Here is a 23,666-nt window from a genome sequence, read left to right on the forward strand (position 1 = left end):
AAGCCATGAGAAAGTGAAATTATTGACAACCGGAATAGATGTTTAAAGAAAATAGAATCCAAGGGACCGTCGAGGAAGAGATCCTTCAAGCAAGAGAAAATATCGAGGAATAAAGACAATCGAAGTATGCAGTTTGAAGGGACTGAAGAATTCATCGGTACATGGAACAATTGATATCGAGAAGATCGACAGCCAGAGAGTCGACTGTAGTAAAATAAATTTCCTTCCTAATGACATGAAACACAATTTATTACAGTTGAGTAACGAAACATATTAGAGATTTTAAAACTATTTTTGAAATTTTCTTACTACAAAAATAGTTAAAAAAAAAGGTTTTCCAAAATTAGTTTTCCAATCCTCTGCCATCTTACACCAATCTTTTTAAAACATTTTCAAATCAATCACATTGTAGAAAACAGTTTTCAGAACAATTTTCCTGAAAAAAAGTTTCAAATTCCCTTTTATATGATGAACACCGCCTACTAAGATATTTGTAATTATGGTAATATTTTGTTGAATCATAAAATTTATATCAAATTATGATGAAATTAATGAAAATTATTCTATTAGAATCATTAAAAAAACAGTAGGTGGTGTACATTATATGAAAGGGAATTAAGTCTAGAAATTTTGGAGAAAGTCACTTTTTAATTTATTTAATTGGGCATATCTCTGCTTAGTTTGAATATGAACAATTCTCTGAGATTTCGGTCATTCGATTTTTTTGTATTTTTTAATCCGGCTGAAACTTTTTTGGTGCCTTCGGTATGCCCAAAGAAGCCATTTTGCATCATTAGTTTGTCCATATAATTTTCCATACAAATTTGGCAGCTGTCCATACAAAAATGATATGTGAAAATTCAAAAATCTGTATCTTTTGAAGGAATTTTTTGATCGATTTGGTGTCTTCGGCAAAGTTGTAGGTATGGATATGGATTACACTGAAAAAAAATGATACACGGTAAAAAAAATTTGGTGATTTTTAATTTAACTTTTTGTCACTAAAACTTGATTTGCAAAAAAACACTATTTTTATTTTTTTATATATGTTTTAGAGAACATAAAATGCCAACTTTTCAGAAATTTCCAGAATGGGCAAAAAATCTTTTCACAAATGTTTCATATTTTAACATTGTAAATCGGACCTATAGTTGCTGAGATATCGACATTAGAAAATGGTGGGTTGTTTGGGTAAGACTTAGAAAACATCAATTTTCCTGTTTTTTAAACCTTTGCATGGCAATATCTCAGCAACTAAGCGTCGTATCAACAAAGTCCGAAAAAGCAAAATATAGAGAATTTTCTCAGCTTTTCAAAAATATTTTTTTCAATGGTGGGCAAACATGGGCACTATTTAAAAAAAATGAAAAACTGCGACTATTTTCAAAAAAGTTACCTAAAAATGGTTATAACTTGGAAACGGTGCAATTTATCATAAATTTACTAAAGTACTTTTTGATTGCAAATTCGATTTTACATCGAAAAATGAAGTTGAAAAATTTTTGCGACCAATATTTCGATTTTTTTTTTTTTTGAAAAAATCTGTATTGATTCAAAAAGTCATAACTCGGTCAAAGATTTTTTGCCCATTCTGGAAATTTCTGAAAAGTTGGCATTTTATGTTCTCTAAAACATATATAAAAAAAATAAAAATAGTGTTTTTTTGCAAATCAAGTTTTAGTGACAAAAAGTTAAATTGAAAATCACCAAAAATTTTTTTACCTTGTATCATTTTTTTTCAGTGTAGTCCATATCCATACCTACAACTTTGCCGAAGACACCAAATCGATCAAAAAATTCCTTCAAAAGATACAGATTTTTGAATTTTCACATATCATTTTTGTATGGACAGCTGCCAAATTTGTATGGAAAATTATATGGACAAACTAATGATGCAAAATGGCTTCTTTGGACATACCGAAGGCACCAAAAAAGTTTCAGCCGGATTAAAAAATACAAAAATTAAAATTAAAGAAAAAAGACCGATTCCGTAGAGAACTGCTCATATATTTTGAGTTACGTAATAAAAGAACGTTCCCGAAGAAAAATTTTTAATATTAATTTAAAAATCCATTTTAAACACTTTGGGGTCGAACATAGGGTGATAGTACTCAGAAAAAATAAGTTCTATCGTTGTGAACAATAATATCAGCACATTAAGCTTAATTTTAGGACTTAATTGTTCTAGAAACTGTTCTTTACAATGTGATTGATTCGAACATGTTTTTTTGCTTTTGAAATGAAATGAAACCGGATAGGTTTTCATTAGAGAACCTAGAGCTTATTAGAGAACGGACAACTCAAATCAAAAGTACCAATCGAAGCACGAGAACTGTCAAACGGATTGGTACCTCCGCAAAAGATTAGAGGGCTTTAGTTAATTTGATTTGGTTAACCGCGGTGGATTTTCTTGAAATAATTCGAACTGTCAAAAATCCACCAAATCATCTACCACATTGATCGCACAAAAATCTGTGGTAGAAAAGTATCCACCGGTAGATGCTTTGGTGGATTTTTGACAGTACGAATTATTTCAAGAAAATCCACCGCGATTAACCAAATCAAATTACCAAAACTGGAGTTTTTTATTGAAAAGGCCCAATAATCCAAATTTTCATTTTTTGCTTTTTGGGTGTTTTTTAATACCCCTGACTCAAGGCGGTTTTAAAAACACCCAAAAAGCAAAAACTGGAAATTTGGTTTATTGGACCTTTTCAAAAAAAACTCCAGAAAAGCCCTTAGATTTTGCTCGATTGGTACCTCCGTTTGACAGTTCTCGTGCTTCGATTGGTACTTTTGATTTGAGTTGTCCGTTCTCTAATAAGCTCTAGGTTCTCTAGTTTTCATGAATTTTGAGAAAAATTTAGGGGCTTTCCATCCAATGCAATATTGAAAAATCTGTATATTAAGAGAGGATTTTCTAATCAATTTTGTGTTTAGTTAATTGGAAAAAAGATAAACTAAAAAAAATGCTATCTAAATTGAAATAAAAAAATAATTTTGGAATCGAAAAGAACTTTTTGCAAATTCATCATGAAACTACTTTTATTTACATTCTCGAACGACGAAACGGCCAACTTTTCTCTTCTAAAAATCATACTTTGCCATACAAGAGCTTGAAAGTTCTATACTTTTCAGAATTGAAATGGGTGCTTTTCAGCACTTGTATCAAAAAGTAATAGTTCTCAATATCGTTTTGATTTAAACGTTGAATTAACGTTGAAAATCCAATCCAAGGGTGTTTTTTTTAATGTGCAATGTTCCAACGGTTCCAACGCATCGGAATCATAGTAGAAAAATAAAATAAATTTAGGAACTGGCATTTGCAGTCTACCTACTTACTACCTACATTTTAATAATTAATCTCATCCCTCAATAAATCGAACAACATCAACAAAAGAAGAAGCACTATCCACAATCAATCTATTCTCTATTCCATTGTAAGTAACCCTGACGACTGGTCCGGTCACAACAGAGAGGGACTACTGACCAAACTGACTCTTCCGCAATCACACACAGTATAATCGCTTTTCTTCAAAGAGGTATCTGACGTGTGTGGTGTTCCTTTTTGCAGTCAAGTCAGGTGATTGATAGGCGGCGGCGTCGTTTTAATTTTCAATTGGTCTTCTAAAGCGTTTTGGACGTGGTAGAAAGTGGAATTATGAAGCACCAACAGGTTATTCCGGACTACGCCGCAATGGTGCAAACCTCCGGCACCATGCTTTGCCTGGTCTTTTCCGGATGGGTTCTGTTTCGGTGAGTATTTTCACTTTTTATAAAAGAAGATTTTTTTTAAATTTTCGTGACAACTTCCAGTCTAGTCCAAGCCGTCTTCTGGCTGCCGGGCTATCTGGAGAAGACCGGCGGAAGTTTGTACCAAAAGATGGAACCGAAGAAGCCGCTGGCACCGCAAAAAGCAGCCAGCCTGAGCAAGAAGCCCTCGTCCAAGGCAAAAGATTCCGACGACGAGACGGAGGATGTCATCGATGACGCAATAGAGAGCAGCGACGCTGGAACGACGGCGGAAGAGGAAAAGGGAAAAGAGGATGCGGTCGAGCAGGAAAAGGTTGACGAAGAAGAGGGCGAAGAGGATACCCTTCCAGCCGGGAGCAAGAAGGATAACTGAATTTGAAACGCACGCGTGGTTTACGTTTGTAAATTGTCTTTCTTTTTTCTTTATTGATTTGTTTATTTACAGTTTATGATTTTTTTCTCTCTCTTGTTTAATTCAGGCTATGAAACTAGATTTCACTTGGTTTTCTCTAAACACTCTCATCATTTTTTTGTCTGGTCTTTGATTATGTTTTTCGCTAAGTAAGAACAACTTGTGGTCAATCACGAAAGTAACTAATTCTACACTTAACGCTGAAATACAAACTAGGCCGCTCCTACCATCTTCAAACTAGCAAAACTTAAAAAAAGGAAAATTTGTGACGAAATCAAAACAGAAAAAAACGAAACATAACGCTAAAAAAATGCGATTCTTGACCTCTCATGCACTCACAGTACGTGGTCGCGGTGACTTACGAAACTAACGAAATGTTTGTTTGTGTTGTGATTGTGACTAAACGAAACTAAAACACAAAATAAAAGCTAAAATGTTGGCTAACATTCGGAAATTTGTTGGTTCACTCTGTTGACTCTCCCATCGCATTTTACATCGAGGAGAACCGTTTCAGTTTGGCGTGCAGCATGTCGGCCACGTTGGTGGAACTGGAGCTGCTGCTGGTTGGATTGGCTGTGGAAGAGGTGGCCGACGTGGAAGTTGCTGCTGCTGATGTTGGAGGTTGCGTTTTGAGCGCCGGAGAGCCGTTTTGTTCCTGAAAATGAAAAAAAAAAACATTTTAAAAAAATTAAGCTTGGTATGGAACTTGTGTTGCACATTCCAGGGTCGATTATTCAAAGCCTTGATAACAGGCCATCCATAAACCGCATGGAGATTTTACTGATCAAACATTGAGTTTTAAAATTTTGAGATGCAAAAATAAAATTAAAATAAATAAATATTTTTTTCAAACTGAGATTTCTCCACGTTTTATTTTTGTTTTATTAAAAAAAAATAAAATATTATTTTCGTTCATATGTTTTTATTGTTTCAAAATTCTCTACAATTTTTGTTTAATTTTACTGTGAGTCCATTTTTATTAGTTTGTTGTATACATATTTGTATGTTTTTGTTCCCTCTTCAAAAACGGTCCGAAAAATCGGGAGGTAAAAAAAGGTGCAGTGGTAATGCTACAGGCATAACCATCATGACGAAGAACTTCGGACACAAAAGTTAATGATTTTTTTTATAGTTTTATTATTTGCGTTTCTTGGCCACAAAATCAATCACGAAACGGTTATTTCTTAAGATCTATTTATTTCTGCTCTAAGATCTTATGGTATTTCTGCTCTAAGATCTTATGGTATTTTGACGTTGGATAACGTCTAAAGTTTTGAAACGCTTCACAGCTAATCGTAATGTCAAGATTTTCGTGCCAGTTGATTTGAAATCATTTCATCAATTAAACTTTTGGCATTGAACAATTTTTAGAAATATTTTGAAATAATAAAAAGCCATTATCAGGACTCCAATTCATTACAGAGAGCCAGTCTGAACCATGTGTTAAAGATTTTCTTTGCGTCACAACAAATTTGAATCACATTAAACGATTTATTCCCACACATTACAAGACTTTTTTCTCGTTTTGACGATTCTACGGCGTTCTCTCTGCCTTCCTACGGCATTCGCCACCTAGATATCTTCGTTCCACGAAATCCCAAAACGAAAATCTATTTCATTTGCGTACTTTGCGGAGAAGCATCGCGGCGAAGGGGCAGACCGAACCTGGAAGGGTTCAATGTTGTTCGCGATGGGGAAATGTTTTGGCAAGGCTCTTGCCAGCCATCGGCGACAGCCAAGTAAATTTCAACAGCAAGCATTAAAAAGCCCTTTTTAGGGCTCAAATTGATTACGAAAGAGTTATTCTCAATTTCAATAATTTCGCAAATATCGATTTATTACCCCCAGCGATTTATTACTCATATTGCCAAAAGTTCAAGATGGTATGTCAGAGACATAACCGAAAGACATAGGACCAAACATTTTGAATGAGTTTTGGATTGCTAGTGAAATCTGGGATAAGATTATTGTATTTTGTTTCATAGATTTGTCGGCAAAATTGTCCTAAATGTTCCCCAAGGTGAACTTTCCATGAGGGCACCGGCAACTCCAGGTTGTGGCCACTACTGTCGAAATGGCCATTTGCAGGTTCAATATCAAAACAATGAATTTTGATACCCATATTGCAACAACCCGTATGTTTCGGTTAATGTTACCCTGGGCCCAAGAGGAACCTGCTTTGAGGGCACCGGCCACTCCAGGTTGTGGCCACTACTGTCGAAATGTCAATTTTAGTTCATTATCAAAAACCATGAATTTTGATACCCATATTGCCACAACTCGTATGGTTCTGTAAATGTCCCCCGGGCCCCGGGAGAACCTGCTTCGAGGGCACCAGCCAGTACAGGTTGTGGCCACTACTGCCGAAATGGCCATTTTCATGTTCAGTATCAAAAACCATGAATTTTGATACCCATATTGCCAAAACTCATATGGTTCTGTAAAAGGCCCTCCGGGCCCCGGGGGAACCTTCTTTGAGGGCACCGGCCACTCCAGGTTTTGGCCACCACTGGCGTAAACAAAATCTTTGAACGAATTGGGGGAAGCTTCCTGGCTGACCCGGCTGTGCATCCGGGCCGTGACTAATTACACGAGCTCGTAGTAGATTCGTTGTACTAACCCATACAACAGGGCTACAACAATTTTCACACAGTCTACTAGGTTAAACGATTTTACTCCACTGCCTAAAAGTTGCCTCCACTGGCGGTTTTGCTCGTCCCCGGGTGTATATGTAGTTGGTCGCAGTCTTTGATGGCCTTTTCAGGTGACGAATTTAGATACATCAATCGAACATCCGTGGAAGGGAAACTCGACGCATCGAACCCAATCAGCGTGTACCATGAAACGGGAGTGTGTATGTATGGTGTGTCATTCTACGGCATTCGCACACAATTTGCCCTCTTCGGTGCTGCTCTCCGATTCTCTCTCTCTCTCTCTCTCTAGAAAATAAAGGTAATTTTTCAGAAGAAATCCTTCTCCGGAAGAGAGAATTTGGGGCTCTCTCTCCCTGCTGCTGCTGCTTCACCCGTCTGCGGCTCAGATATTATGAGCCGACCCGACTTGTTCAGCATCTCGGTGGCAACTAAGTGGAGTGGAAAGGGTAGAACGCATTTTTATACTTCTACTTCGCTATTACTTCCCCTCTTTTCACAAGCACGCAAGATTTGTTTCCTCATTTTGCCGTTCCTACTGCATTTTCTCTGCCTTCCTACTGCATTCGCCACCAAGATTTGATCGTTGCGCGATATGCCAAAACAAAATCTATAAATATAGGTCGATTTGTCATTTTCGCAATCATTTCACTCTCGACTTTCAACGAGGATGGGACGACGCGTCAGCAAATGAGGAAAGGTGAAGGCGAGAAACAGACACGGTAGTCTCGAGCTGGGCCACAGTTCCCGGTCGGACGAGTCAACCAAACCGGGAATACCTGACGGCGGAGATGCTTGAGCTGAGGATAAAGTTGAAGCGTTCAACGTCGTTTCGATGGGGCTTTTTCTGAGCCAGTGTTTTTTGAAGGCTGTTGCCAGCAATCGGCGACGGCTCCAAATTTTCGAAAAGTTATTCTGACTTGTGCATTTTTGCAGCAGGCGATTTTCCCTCTCCGTGCTCACACACACACACACACACACACACACACACACACACACACACACACACACACACACACACACACACACACACACACACACACACACACACACACACACACACACACACACACACACACACACACACACACACACACACACACACACACACACACACACACACACACACACACACACACACAAGCGCGTATGACATTCTACCACACAGAAACAGTGGTTTCATGCTAACTCTGTGGTGATATGATTTTTATTCGATCTTTTTTTAAATTTTTAGGGAACATTCTTAGAGGGAAATTTTGAAGGAACAACTCTTTCGTGAGATATTTGGTGGCCCTGAAAGGGGCCGTTTGTTCATCAAATCTTCCGCGAGGTGTAGTGCTTCATTCGGGCCGCTTCTCCGGTCAACGTTGAGGAAGATGTCCATGGCTTTGGTCTGGGTCAACCTGCATCAGCACCACGTTCCTAAGTGCTACTTGCGGCGGGGCTTTTGCTTCTTGTCCGTTACACTTGCGATGGTGGAGGAGCTGCTCTTCTTCTTTCCCGATGGTCTGCAGTGGCGATTCGTTCCGAAGTTCCGATCCTTCGGGGTGATGGCGGCCAGATTCGTTTCGTCAACCAGCGGACGGGCCGCGGGCTTGGCCGGTTTCCTCTCTCCTTCGGAACCTTGGCCTGTGGTTTGCTTCTCCTGCGGTGCAGCGGTTGTTCTTCGTTGTTTGTCCGTTGGGCTGCCAAGGGAAATTTTCGCCTTCTGCGCCCTCTTCTGCTGCAGCTGATGTGGCCTCGACGACGATCCAAAAATTATGAGCTGAAGTGGGGCGCAGCAGGCTGAGATTTTTGGACTGCACGCGCTTACACTCACACACACACATATGTAATCGCTCGTAAATTTTGAGGTGATTCTGATAGAGTTATCTAAGCCCGCTCTCACGCACACTAGCACGCCATTTGTTTTGCTGGACTGTACAAAATTTAACCTCAATCTTTTTCGTGTACGTACACGCAATACATACGCACGTAGATAACTCTATTCCGAGGCTGGATTTAATTTCATTTCCGTTTTGCGTAACCGTGCAGCAACATCACAGAGGAGCAGCTACATTTTGATACCTTTATTGCCCCAACTCTTATGGTTCCGCCAATTTCAAATTTCATGTCCAGTATCAAAACCCTGAAGTTTGATACTTATATTGCCGCAACTCGTATGGTTCCGCAAATGTCCCCCCATCGGAACACGCCCGAGGGATCCGGTCATTCCGGATTGTGGCCACTACTGCCGAAATGTCAAATTTCATGTCCAGTATCAAACACCCTGAAGTTTGATACCCATATTGCCCCAACTCTTATGGTTCCCCAAATGTCCCCTTATCGGAACATTCCCGGGGCCTCCGGCCACTCCAGGTGGTGGCCACTATTGCCAAAATGTCAAATTTCATGTCCAGTATCAAACACCCTGAAGTTTGATACCCATATTGCCCCAACTCTTATGGTTCCCCAAATGTCCCCTTATCGGAACATTCCCGGGGCCTCCGGCCACTCCAGGTGGTGGCCACTACTGCCGAAATGTCATATTTTATGTCCAGTATCAAAAACCCTAAAGTTTGATACCCATATTGCCCCAACTCTTATGGTTCCGCAAATGTCCCCCCATCGGAACACGCCCGAGGGATCCGGTCATTCCGGATTGTGGCCACTACTGCCAAAATGTCAAATTTCATGTCCAGTATCAAAAACCCTAAAGTTTGATACCCATATTGCCCCAACTCTTATGGTTCCCCAAATGTTCCCTTATCGGAACATTCCCGGGGCCTCCGGCCACTCCAGGTGGTGGCCACTACTGCCAAAATGTCAAATTCCATGTCCAGTATCAAAATCCCTTAAGTTTGATACCCATATTGCTCCAACTTTTATGGTTCCGCAAATGTCCCCTTATCGGAACATCCCCGGGGCCTCCGGCCACTCCAGGTGGTGGCCACTACTGCCGAAATGTCAAATTTCATGTCCAGTATCAAAAACCCTTAAGTTTGATACCCATATTGCTCCAACTTTTATGGTTCCGCAAATGTCCCCTTATCGGAACATCCCCGGGGCCTCCGGCCACTCTAGGTTGCGGCCATTACTGCCAAAATGTCAAATTTCATGTCCAGTATCAAAATCCCTAAAGTTTGATACCCATATTGCCCCCACTCTTATGGTGCCGCAAATGTCCCCTTATCGGAACATCCCCGGGGCCTCCAGGTGGTGGCCACACCTGTCAAGCGCTTGGTGGCGCTTGCGAGAGGAGCTGAGCTCCTCTCGCTTCGGTGGTAGACCACCGACTAAAGCCAGCCTTCCGATTTCCCATGGTTTTGTAGGGAAGCGGGAAGGCTAGTTCCTGAAGACGCCACCTAGTGGCGCTTGCGAGGGCTGAGCTCCTCTCGCTTCGGTGGTAGACCACCGACTGAAGCCAGCCTTCAAATTTCCCGTGGTTTTGTAGGGAAGAGAGGCTGGCGCTCGCGAGAAGAGCTGAGCTCCTCTCGCTTCGGTGGTAGACCACCGACTAAACTAATGCTGTGGAGGGGGTGGCGTTTATATTTATATCAAAACCGTCGGCCGCGCTGCTTCTGTGATTTTCCCCTCTGCTTGGGGAAGGCGTTTCATTTTTCGGTTTCATTTCGCTTCGCGAAATTTTGGATTGCTACTCTGTATAGAGCCCTAAGACGAAGTTCTTCGTCAAAAAATTGCTTCAAAAAATTTCAAAATTCTAATGTAATTGTGCAATAAGCTAAAGAGAAAAAAAATAAAAACAAAACTTCTGATAATTCACAAGATTCTAAAAACTCTAAAAAAATATAAAAACTCTTATAATTCAAAGAATTCTAAAAATTTTAAAAATTTTAAAAATTTTAAAAATTCTAAAACTTTTAAAAATTCTAAAACTTCTAAAAATTCTAAAAATTCTAAAAATTCTAAAAATTCTAAAAATTCTGAAAATTCTAAAAAATTCTAAAAATTCTTAAAATTCTAAAAATTCTAAAAATTCTGAAAATTCTAAAAATTTTAAAAATTCTAAAAATTTTGCAAATTCTAAAAATTCTAAAAATCTAAAAATTTAAAAAATTCTGAAAATTTAAAAAAATCTCAAGATTTAAAAAACTTTAAAAATTCTGAATATTTAAAAAATTCGTAAAATTCTAAAGATTATACAAATTTTAAAATTTCTAAAAATTCTAAAAATTCAAAAATTCTAAAAAATTCTGAAAATTTTCAAAATTCTAAAGATTCTAAAAATTCTAAAAATTCTAAAAATTCTAAAAATTCTAAAAAATTCTAAAAATTCTAAAACTTCTAAAAATTTTGAAAATTCTAAAAATTCTAAAACTTCTAAAATTTCTAAAAATTCTAAAAATTCAAAAATTCTAAAAAGCTTTGAAAATTTTCAAAATTCTAAAGATTATAAAAATTCTAGAAATTCTAAAAATTCTAAAAATTCTAAAAATTCTAAAAATTCTAAAAATTCTAAAAATTCTAAAAATTTTAAAAATTCTGAAAATTTTAAAAATTCTAAAAATTCTAAAAATTTTAAAAATTCTAAAAATTCTAAAAATTCGAAAAATTCGAAAAATTCTAAAAATTCTAAAAATTCTAAAAATTCTAAAAACTTTAAAAATTCTAACAATTCTAAATATTCTAAAAATTCTAAAAACTCTAAAAAAATTAAAATTTCTAAGAAAATTATGAATTCTAAAATTCTAAAAAATCTAAAAATTCTAAAAAAATTTAAAATTTTTAAAATTCAAAAAATTATAAAAATTTTAAAAGTTTAAAAAATTAAAAAAATTAAAAAAATTAAAATAGTCTAAAAATTCTGAAAATTGTTAAAATTCTAAAAATTTATAAAATTCTTAAAATTATTAAAATTCTGAAAATTCAAAAAAAATATAAAAAATCTAGAAATTTTAAAAATAAAAAAAACTAAAAATTCTTAAAAACATTAAAAATTTTAAAAATTCGAAATATTCTAAAAATTCTAAAAACTCTAAAAAAATTAAATATTCTAATTCTCAAACAAATTCTGATAATTCTAAAAATTGAAAATTCTTAAAATTTTAGAGAATCAAAAAATTCTAAAACTTCTAAAAATTTTAAAGATTCTAAAAATTCTGAAAATTATAAATTATAAAAATCTTAAAATTCTAAAAAATCTCAAATTTTTTTTTCCAAAATTTTCAAAATTCTTAAAATTCTCAAAATTCTTTAAATTCTCAAAATTCTCAAAATTTTCCAAATTCTCAAAATTATCATAATTCTCAAAATTCTAAAAATTTTAAAAATTCTAAAAATGTTACGAATTCTAATTTTTTTTGAAATTCTGAAAATTCCAAAAATTCTAAAAATTCAAAAAAAAATAAAAATTCAAAAAAAAAATCAAAAATCAAAAAAAAAACTTTAAATTTAAAAAAATTCTAAAAATTCTAAAAATTTTAAAAATTCTAAAAATTTTAAAAATTCTAAAAATTCTAAAAATTCTAAAAATTCGAAAAATTCTAAAAATTCTAAAAATTCTAAAAATTCTAAAAACTTTAAAAATTCTAACAATTCTAAATATTCTAAAAATTCTAAAAACTCTAAAAAAATTAAAATTTCTAAGAAAATTATGAATTCTAAAATTCTAAAAAATCTAAAAATTCTAAAAAAAATTAAAATTTTTAAAATTCAAAAAATTATAAAAATTTTAAAAGTTTAAAAAATTAAAAAAATTAAAAAAATTAAAAAAGTCTAAAAATTCTGAAAATTGTTAAAATTCTAAAAATTTATAAAATTCTTAAAATTCTTAAAATTATTAAAATTCTGAAAATTCAAAAAAAATATAAAAAATCTAGAAATTTTAAAAATAAAAAAACTAAAAATTCTTAAAAACATTAAAAATTTTAAAAATTCGAAATATTCTAAAAATTCTAAAAACTCTAAAAAAATTAAATATTCTAATTCTCAAACAAATTCTGATAATTCTAAAAATTGAAAATTCTTAATATTTTAGAGAATCAAAAAATTCTAAAACTTCTAAAAATTTTAAAGATTCTAAAAATTCTGAAAATTATAAATTATAAAAATCTAAAAATTCTAAAAAATCTCAATTTTTTTTTTTCCAAAATTTTCAAAATTCTTAAAATTCTCAAAATTCTTTAAATTCTCAAAATTCTCAAAATTCTCAAAATTTTCCAAATTCTCAAAATTATCATAATTCTCAAAATTATCATAATTCTCAAAATTCTAAAAATTTTAAAAATTCTAAAAATGTTACGAATTCTATTTTTTTTTGAAATTCTGAAAATTCCAAAAATTCTAAAAATTCAAAAAAAAAATAAAAATTCAAAAAAAAATCAAAAATCAAAAAAAAAACTTTAAATTTAAAAAAAATTATAAAATAACAAACATTAAAAAAATCTGAAAAAACCAAAAAAATCAAACAATTCTAGAAATTAATTTAAAAAAAAAAAACAAAAATAAATTCAATAATTTCCAGTTTCGATACAAACTCGCAAATTATGAAAAATTTAGCACATTCGCAAAATACGGTTTTTTTTTGTGAAAATTTTAGTACATTACAAAAAAAAAGAAAAAAAGCAAACCTAATTTTGCATAGTTTGTACCCGTATAAGATACGGTATTTCGTGAACATTTTTGAGTACATATTTTACTCTAAAACTAGCTAGATATTCAAAAAAAAACATTCTAATTAAAATCATTAAAAATTTAACATGAAATTGTTGAATAGGTTCGATTTTAGAAAGCTTTTAAAATGAGCTATCGTTCATTACGGCGATAAAATTATCGCCGATAGAATTATCGAAATAACGATAACGACAACGTCTATCGTTATCGAGCCTCGATAATTACATCGTTAACATCCTTGCTCCCCACCTCCCACTCAACTCACCTGCATCCGCTTCGTCCGATTCTCCTCCATCCGCTGCAGCATGGTAATTCGCTTCCGCGGACTCGTCGTCGTCGTCGTCGTCGCCCCCACCTCCTTCCCCGTCTCTTCCGTTTCCTTCTTCGTCACCCCACTGAGATCCTCCACGGTCGTCCCGTTCAGGTTAACTTGCGCCATCGTCGCCCGATGATCCTTCAGGTTCGCCTCAATGTACCGCTTAAACTCAGCAGCCGTGGGATACTGCGCCATCGGCGGCAGATCCTGAATCACTTCACCTGAAGACCGGGAAGCGTTCAGTTTGTTGAGGATTTCAACGGTGGCGGAGAGTCGCTGGGTAAGCGGGACCACGCTGTTCCGTCGGGGGATTGCTTTGCGCTGCTCGCGGATGAGTTGAGGCAGGAGGAGGGGTGCGTTGAGGTTCGCGGCCCGCTTCAAGTACTTGCGCTTGATCTGGATGTCGGAGGCGTTTTTGGCGATCGAGCCGATGCGGCGTTCCTTCTTGACGACGGGCCAGTCGTGTAGGGTTTGCTGCTGGGGGACTCCACGGCGGGGGACGGGGGAGACTTGTCGGGTAGGATGGAGTTGTTTGGGTGGGGACATCCGGGACGGGATGAAGGGGCGCTCCTGGGGAATGCTTGGAGGACGGTGGAACGTGGCGAGGCCGGCGTCGACCTGGCGCTTGGCCATGGCGAGGGCCGCCCCTCGGTAGAGGGCCGGGTCGAGGGAAGGTTTTGGCTTGGGGGCGTGCGATCGGAGCGATTCCTTCTTGCTCGGGGTGGTCGGTTCTCGCTTCTCGGGGGAGCTGTTGGCTGAAGAGGACGTTGAAAGGCGACTAGATTCGGAGCGGGACCGACCGAAGGTCGGCGCGGGAGCCGGAGGTGGCGGCGGCGGCGGTGGCAACAGCACCACCGACTTCTCCAGCACCAGCTCCGGCAGCGGAAAGTCGTCCAGATCTTCCTCCTTGTGCAGCAGGTGCGTCAAATCGTACACAAAGTCCTTATCGACGGGTTTGACCCGATTCCGGATGGGTCGCTTCGAGGTCGGACTCCGCGGCTCATCCAACACCTCAACCTTAATCTTCTTGCCGCACTCCTCACCCGCAGGCGGTAGCGAACAGATCGAGTCCCGGAAGCCCCGTGGACGACCGCGCTTTCGCGGCGAACTCTCACGACCCTCCGAACTGCTGTCCAGCGTGACGCTCTCGACCGTAGATTCCAGCAGGGAAATGTCCGTCGCCGAGGTGTTGTCACCGATGATGCTGCGTCGGGAAACGGCCTCAATCACGCTGCTGATGATGGATTGGACTGGGGGTGGCGATGGAGCTGGGGCGGCGGACGCGGGTTGAGAAGGTTGAGAGGCGGGCTTCTTCTTGCCCTTTTCCTCCGGCGGTTGGAAGTTGATGAGGGAACCGATGTCCTCGGCGTCGCCCTTGTAGCCGTGTTCCTGGAAGGAGGAAAAAATATGCGTTCAAAATGAGGAAAAATTTTGGGTAACTCAGCTCTGATATTTCAAGTAACAGTTAAATATCACACAACTATTCAAATCGAATATATTGTGTGTTAGTTTTAGATTTGTAAAATATTGCAAAAATAACTCAACGAATTTGTTTGCATTAGATTTGCTATCTCTTTCTATTAAAAGTTTCTTTGACATGTGTTTGCTAACATATTTCGCAGGGATTTCGCGGTACGGAAACGGAACCGGTTATTGCGTTTGAAATGGAATTCGTAAACGATTCGAATTGAATTCCGTTTTGACAGAATCAATTTAAGGGTGTGTAAATTCTGTCGTTCTTATTCCGTAAATCATTTTATTCTTCAAAATTAAGATATTTAAAACTCTATGTCCAAAAATCAAAACTTTACGTAGTCCTACGCCATTCCGGTTATGTCTGTGACATAACTACCTTGACTTTTTTTGTATGGAGCGTGGGCAGTCACTGAATTTTCTGAAAGTATTATACTAAACTTAAAAATGATAAAAAGTCAGAATCGTCCAAAAATGACATGGGACATCTATGCGTAAAACGGCAGTTGAACTCTTCCCTTTTTTTCTCTCCAAAATATGTATGTTATAATTCGACAAGTGGGTATAAAAAGAATACACGTAGTTTTTATATTAAATCTTGATATTTTTAAAAATGCGATGCCTCTGTGCTTTCTTGTGCTAACTGGATAGGAATCCCAGCAAGCTTAGTACAAGAGAAGTTGCGCATTCAAAACAAACAAAAATTCAAAAAAAAATCTAAATTAAAAATTCTAAAATTCTAGAATTTTTAAAATTTGAAAATCCAGTAATTTCGGAACACCCCCTAAAATTCTCAAATTCTCAAATTCTGAACTTCTAGAATTTTAAAATGTCAAAATTCATTTTATTATTCATTTTTTCCACCATTTTAATTTACAGAACGTATTGAGAACGTCAGGTATTGGAGCGTTTTTTGAGTCATATTTTTGGTTAGAGACCCAAATTTCGATTATCCAGAGTGAAATTTTGACGAGTACTTTGGATAATCGAGTACAGTTCGTACAGTTCGTGTCAATATTGTTTAAATCCCTAAATTTTTGAATTTCCTAATTTCTATTTTTTTAACCCTCTACAACCTGACCCCGCCTTTAGACGGGCTTCGATCTGAAAAATCGCCAAAAATCAATTTTCCAACCGATTTTTGATCTTTAACCCAGTCACGAAATATTCTAGCAGAGCTGGTTCTGTCAGAATCCTGCTAGAACCATGGAACGTTTCTGCTAGAATGCTGTTAGAATGTCCACCTCTGTTAGAACTCTGCTAGAGTCCTGCTAGAACGCTGTGACTGGGAAAAAGCATTAGAAAGAAGAACTTTAAAAACTTTAGAAAATTTCAGGGTTAGAAATTTTACTTGTTTTAGGGGTCAACTTTGGCTGTGTTTTTTACTAACATTTCCGAAAATTTCTGTAAAATGAAGTATGCAGTAATTTTTGTAGTGTCCCAGACTATGCCTCTATGCATTTTTTGCAATTTAAATGATGATGGTGCCATTCTATAGTAGAAAATGTGAAAAACATGCAAAAAATGAAAAAGTGACTGTAAAAACGTCAAAAAAAAATAGATAGTCAAAATGTAATTATATTAAGTGGTAGAAAAGGCCAAATACTACCAAAAACAAACATAAACTAAACAAGATAAATGCAAATTAAGATACTAAAAATAAAACAAGAAAAACATAAAACAAGAGAAGTAAAGTTTTTCGTAGAACAAAAGTTGCTCAAAATGACCACCTGAACACGGGAAAAATAAATATTTTAGAAAAAAAAATTGGGCAGTAGAGGGTTAGGTAATTGCTTTACTTTTTGGAATTTTTAAATGCAGGAGTTTTTGAAATTTAATTTATTGAATTTATAATTTGAAACAAAATTATTCATGTTCTTGGATTGTAAATTTCTGAATATAAAAATTGATAAATTTTAAAATGTTTAACTTTCAAAGCTTTAAATATCTGAATTTTTAATTCTTGGTCTTTTTTTTATTTTTTTATATTCTTTTTCAAATTTCTAATTTTTTTAGATTTTGAATTTCTCAATTTTCGAAACCTTTTTTTTCTGAATTTGTCATTTTTCAGCAAATTTTCATAATAGATGTCGACTGTAAATTTTGGGAAGATTTCAGGAAAATTGTTGTTTAATGTGAAAAAGTTAACAAATTTCATAAAACAACTTAATTTTTAGCAAATACACAAATTTCATGATAATGAAATGGACAAATTTCGAGTTAACTAATGAATTATCAGACATTTGGCTTTTACAATATTATCTAGGTTATCAAAAGTTTCGATTATAAAAAGGTTTGAAAATCTTCTTATTTTTTTTCTTTTTTTTTTCTTCTTAGTACAGCGAAATTTGAGTCTAACTTCCAACTTCAAGTTGTCGCCATCTTGAATTTTGAATTTTCAGCTCATTTTTTTTTTGTGGTCATATTTGAGCTCATCGACCCAAAATAAGAAAGAATAAAAATCTAGAATTCGATTTTCCAAAGTAATTTTTCCGAGGACTTCAGAGGTGTAAGGTGTAAAAAGAAGTTTGCAGTTGCCTCAACAACCAAACCTTCGGACACATAGTTTCGAGTAGGAATCTCGCAATCGAGAACGACAAGGCAATGCTGTAGAGCGAAATAATTTAATTTTTGACATAGATATTGCATTTTGCAATGCAAGTTTCAAACACAGCTGAAGGAATTTTTCGAAAAATTAAATTAAATTTGAGAAGCTTAAAAATCAATTAGGCTTGTAAATCGCAATGAGGGCGCATTGAAATAAGACGACCGATTACGTACAGGTTAAAATTAGACTGACTCTTTATTTACACCGGACATCAAACTGTCAATACGATGTCACGACTAATGACGCAAAGAGTGAGTCCTCAGACTCCGCCACAGGTTTTTTTCAAGGAAAATAATTAAAACAAATTCGGCCTCATACATATTTTTGGTATATGACATAAAGCTTTGATTTTGTAATTTTTTTACACTTTTATTGGAAATTTTATTGAACTTTTATTGAGAATGCGAAGAAAAAAAATAAAATTCTTAAATTCCACAGATTCAAACAAGAAAAATAATCATCCCACTCACCTGCATCAAATGATTAATCGTGTCCACCTTCCGGTACCCCTTAAAGTCACAAATGGCACACCAGAACCGCCTCTGTCTACTGTGAAACACCCTCAGGTGATGCTTGTACCGCTCCGGATCGTTGTACTTCTTCGCACACCGACACACAATCTCTCCGTCCGCTTCGATCCGCTCCGCCAACTCCTTATCGCCCACTTCCGGTTCGTCCGGCTTCTTCTTCCTGTTTCGAGGACCCCGCTTGACGACCTTCGCTGCCGGCGACGCATCCTCCTCCTCCTCGGCGACGACCTCCACCGGTTCCTGCTTGATTTGTACCACCGCAACCGGCTCCTGTCCATCTTCCGGATCTTCCCAGCTGATGTCGTCATTCGCGTTCCTCAACATAATCGTCGGCTTTTGACGCTTCCGCCGACTTCGCGATTCCTCCCCACCCAACTCTTCCGGCTTCACCGTTACAACCGATCCTTCCCCACTAATCCGAGCCTGCAGCGTGGCCAACGGAACGTCGTACGAGTTGGAATCGTCACTGCCCACCGAATCCACAACCTCCTGCTTGATCTTGACCGCCGGAGGCGGTGGCGGCGGCGGGGGCAACTGCTCATCCCTCACCCGACTCCTCCTCCCAGACGACGGCGGACCAACCGAGCCCGCCCCGTTCTCCGTCTGGCGGATCTTCTGCGCGCAGGTCTGCATGTGCGTCGCCAGAACCGCCTTCCGGTCGAACGTCTTGCCGCAGTACGAACACATCGGGCCCTGGTCAAAGTGTTCCAGGTTCTCCATCCAGGCCCGGGTGGCGGCCTCTTCGTCCTCCGCGGAGATGGATCCTCCGTTGGCGGAGAAGGCACCGCCTCCGCCGTTGGAGGAGGACGAGTTGCCGTTGGCGGAGCTGGACGAGGCGGAGGCGTTGAGGAGGCGGGACATTTCACGCGAGGAGGGACCCTTGACGACGACCTCGTCGACGCGGGTTCGCCGCTTGAAGATGGAGTCGCGCATCATTTTGATGCGGCGCATGGATTTTCTGGAGGAGGAGAGAGAAAAGACATTGCTTTATGTACGTCTACGTAGCTAAGTAGTTCTACAGAAGATTTATCTACATCTCCATATTTGTCAGATGTTCAAAGGCAAATTGTTACTCATTGAAAAGATTTTTAAAAAACTACCAAAAATAATTTATCTCCTCTTTAAAACTTATAAAATTCTATAATTTTAAAATTGTCAAAATTATAAAATCTCTAAGATTAACAATTTAAGAAAAAAAATCATATTGAAATTTAATAAGTTAAAATTATACGGATTTAATCAAAATGTAAAAAAAAGTTAAATAAAAAAAATCTAAAATTTTTATTTATTTTTTTTTAAATTAAAAGCTTTAAAACTAATTTTTCATTAGTTTCATTGGCCTTCAAATATATGCGACGATAAAAATAAAACGCGACGAATGTTGGAATTAATCCCATTAGTAGCCAACAAGTCCCAGAATGCCCACAAAAAAATAATAGTTTTTGTTGCATCCTGTGGCATAAAAAACAATTATAATGAAAAAATAATTACAATCATGACAAAACAGAAAAATATCTCAGTTCGGTTTTCCTGGTTGATATTTTGGCGAGAACTTTTGAGAAACTAGATTTTTTTAAAAATTTCGAAAATAAAATTTTTAAATAAGAAAAATTGAATTCAATTATTTTATTTTTTTAATTCTTAAAATTAAGAGTTTTGATATATTTAAATTTTGGTTTTGTGTTTATTTTTTTCTTAGTTGTGAAATGTTGGACGTTTTGAATTTTGCCCCCACCTTCCCCTAACTTTTTAAAATTGTTCCGAAAAATCAAATTATCATATAAAGTTTGGCGAGGACTTCAATCCTCTAATTTGAGAAATTTGTATGATTAGAATTTTTAATTTTTTTAAATATTATATTCTTTTGAATTTTAGCTCCTTTGAATTTTCAAATTGGGTATTTCGGATTTATTAAGTTATAAATGTAAACGTTACATTTTTATTGAGTTTTTGAGGAAAAAATCAAATTATGATAAAAATTTCAATATCTTTTCTTATTCGATCATCCGGAGTGACATTTTGGCGAGGAATTTAATCATTTGATTTGAGAAATGTTTGAAATTTATGATATTTATTTTTGTTATTTTAATTCTTGAACTTTTAATTTTTTTTTGAATTACTATAATTATGATTGTTGCAATTTTTAAATTATCAATTCTTTTTTTTTGTTTTATTTTTTTAATTGTGATAAAATTATATTAAAAATTAAAATATCTTTATTCGATTATCCGGAGTGACATTTTGGCGAGTACATCAATCATTTGAATTGAGAAATTATTGAATTCTTGAATTTCCTGGTATTTTTTATATTTTAATTCTTAAACTTTTAATTTATAGATATTTTGAATTCCTGAATTATTTTTCAAATTATTATTGTTTATTTTTGTTTTTTTAATTCTTTTTTTTTATTGTGCAAATTCGAAAGTTTTGAAATTGTGTATTTTGGAAATATTTATGTTATAAAATGAAACATTACAAATCTAATTATGATAAAAATTTAAATATTTTGTTCGATTATCCGGAGTGAAATTTTAGTGAGCACTTCAATCCTTTGATTTAAGAAATTTGTAATTTTCGCATTAAATAATTTTTAAAATATATTTTTAAGGTTTTTTGTGATTATAAAAAAAACATTTGAATTCTGAAATTTTTAATTTATTGATTTTTTTAGTTCTTGTGATTTGGATTTATGGAATTTTCAAAAGGATCCACTACACGCGAGTCCCACTTTTTGCATAAGGTCCTGTAGAATTTTTTTACTAAGTTAACAAGACAACTGATCTAATTATAATAGTTCCTTCAAAAAGCACAAAAAAAACTTGCGCAAATAGCTATTCAGAGTTATAACAATTTCCGTTAAAAAATCGAAGTTAACAATGTTTGCGTGTAGTGGATCGTTAAATTATGAAATTAGTTTTTTGTATTCTTGTTTTTTTTTAATAGTGACAATTTAAAAGTGTTGAAATTATGTATTTTGTAGTTTTGACGTTATGAAATTAAGACGCCACATTTTTTTTATTTTATGGAAAAAAAAATCCGAAAAATCAATTATTTCTATTTTTTTTATTATTAGCAAATATTTGAATTATTAAATTGTTTATTTATTGATTTTTTGAATTCTTGCAATTTAGTTTTTTGGAATTTTTAAATTCATAAATTCTTTATTGGGTAATTCTCTACCAACTCACACGAAATCGGGAAAAGTTGCCCCGACCCCTCTTCGATTTGCGCGAAAATTTGTCCTAAGGGGTAACTTTTGTCCCTGTTCACGATTCCGAGGTCCCTTTTTGATATCTCGTGACGGAGGGGCGGTACGACCCCTTCCATTTTTGAACATGCGAAAAAAGAGGTGTTTTTCAATAATTTGCAGTCTGACATGGTGATGAGATGAAAATTTGGTGTCAAAGGGACTTTTATGTAAAATTAGACGCCCGATTTGATGGCGTACTCAGAATTCCGAAAAAACGTATTTTTCATCGAAAAAAAACACTAAAAAAGTTTTAAAAATTCTCCCATTTTCCGTTACTCGACTGTAAAATTTTTTGGAACATGTCATTTTAAGGGAAATTTAATGTACTTTTCGAATCTACATTGACCCAGAAGGGTCATTTTTTCATTTAGAACAAATTTTTCATTTTACAATTTCGTGTTTTTTTCTAAATTTGCAGGGTTATTTTTTAGCGTGTAACAATGTTCTACAAAGTTGTAGAGCAGACAATTACAAAAATTTTAATATATAGACATAAGGGGTTTGCTTATAAACATCTCGAGTTATCGTGATTTTACGAAAAAAAGTTTTGAAAAAAAAAATACTTTTTGCGTTTCTCTTTGTTTCGTCGTCCGTGTCTGTCGCGGGTGACCATGAACGGCCATGATCAACGACGACCAACATTTTCAAACCTTTTTCGTAAAATCGCAATAACTCGTGATGTTTATAAGCAAACCCCTTACGTCTATATATTGAATTTTTGTAATTTTCTGCTCTTTAACTTTGTAGAACATTGTTACACGCTAAAATATAACCCTGCATATTAAAAAAACACGAAATTTTAAAATGAAAAATTTTGTTATGATATCAAAATGCAAAATTTGGTTTTTTTTTTCGAAAAATCAATTAATGATAAAAATTCAATTCTCTTTATCTATTATGACATTTTGGAGAGAACTTCATAATTTGATTTAAGAAATTTGTAATTTTTGAATTCTTAAATTTTCGTATATTTAAATTTTGAATTTTTGAAATATTTCAAGTGTTAAATTATTAATTTATTATTTTTTTGAATTCCCATATTTTTGATTTTTGGAATTTTAAAATTATTATTTTTTCCTTTATTCAATTTCTGTATTTTTTATAATTAAGAATTATTCTCAATTATTGTAAGGTATGCCCTTCGGAAGGAACCGGTCAAGGAAAATTTCAAATGGGCAGCAGCGTTAGCGAAAGCAAGCCAGAGAGGGTGAAGAAAAGCCCCAAGAAAACGTTCCCTCTTTTTTGTTCTGCCGTTCGTAAAGCTGTTTCTTGAACCCTTTCCTTCCGATCTGCGTACTAGCCTTATAGTGGAAAATTAGTTTTGGAATAGGATATTTGGAAGTCATGAAATTTTAAAATTTGAGAATTTTTGAAATCTAGAATTAATCTAGAAATCTAAAAATTTAAAATTTCTGAATTTTAGAATATTAAGCTTTAGAATATAAGAATGTCTAAATTTAAAAATTTCAAGATTTAAAACTCAGGTACAGTAGTTGTTTGGTAACTGGGCTCAACTGGGCTGCTTTTTAACTGGGCGCTTGATAACAGGGCCGTAGCCCAGTTAAAAAGCAAACAAACGTCAAAAAACCAAAACAACCCGAAATGACTGAGGGGTTAATGGATGCAAAAATCATGTTCAATAAATGAAAAAAACTTTTTTCAAAACTTTTATTTTATTTCAAGTCACAATTTAAGAAATATGAAGAGTAGGAATTGTAAATAAATTTGTGTAACTTTTATTTCTATATTTCATCTGGAAAATATTCCGCATCGGTGGTCCCCTCGTTATTTTTTGATCAGCCCAGTTAACGAGCAGCATTCGGTGACTGGGCATCGTTCTCAGTCCAGTTACCGGACAAGTACTGTATTTTTTTCATTTTAGAATCTTTGTCCTAAAGGGTAAATTTCCCTTAATCTCCCTGATTACGTATCCGAGGTTCATTTTTCGATATCTCGTGAAGGAGAAGCGGAACGACCCCTTTCATATTTGAACATTCGAAAAAAGACGTGTTTTTCAACAATGTGCAGTCTGAATGATGATGATGATGATGATGAACTTAC

At 35.3% G+C, this 23,666-nt stretch overlaps 2 protein-coding genes across 3 annotated transcripts in view; one reads left to right on the forward strand and one right to left on the reverse strand.

The window, feature by feature from the left end:
* Positions 1 to 3,502: 3,502 nt before the first annotated feature.
* LOC6051042 lies at positions 3,503 to 4,619 on the forward strand. The gene is made up of 2 exons (XM_001867500.2): positions 3,503 to 3,756; positions 3,817 to 4,619. Exons 1-2 carry the CDS (start codon positions 3,662 to 3,664, stop codon positions 4,124 to 4,126), a joined length of 405 nt encoding a protein of 134 aa, XP_001867535.2. The 5' UTR covers positions 3,503 to 3,661; the 3' UTR covers positions 4,127 to 4,619.
* The window catches only part of LOC6051040, a 64,110-nt gene continuing 44,649 nt past the window's right edge, over positions 4,206 to 23,666 (reverse strand). For both annotated transcript variants that reach the window (XM_038252451.1, XM_038252460.1), the window contains exons 4-6: positions 18,296 to 19,313; positions 13,694 to 15,133; positions 4,206 to 4,820 (exon numbers count right to left, since the gene is read on the reverse strand). In XM_038252451.1, coding sequence (XP_038108379.1) covers positions 4,656 to 4,820; positions 13,694 to 15,133; positions 18,296 to 19,313 — 2,623 coding nt within the window. In that variant the 3' untranslated portion in view covers positions 4,206 to 4,655. The remainder of the gene's footprint in view (positions 4,821 to 13,693; positions 15,134 to 18,295; positions 19,314 to 23,666) is intronic.

This window comes from Culex quinquefasciatus, chromosome 1 (assembly GCF_015732765.1).
Source record: "Culex quinquefasciatus strain JHB chromosome 1, VPISU_Cqui_1.0_pri_paternal, whole genome shotgun sequence".
Classification (NCBI taxonomy): Eukaryota; Metazoa; Arthropoda; class Insecta; order Diptera; family Culicidae; genus Culex; species Culex quinquefasciatus.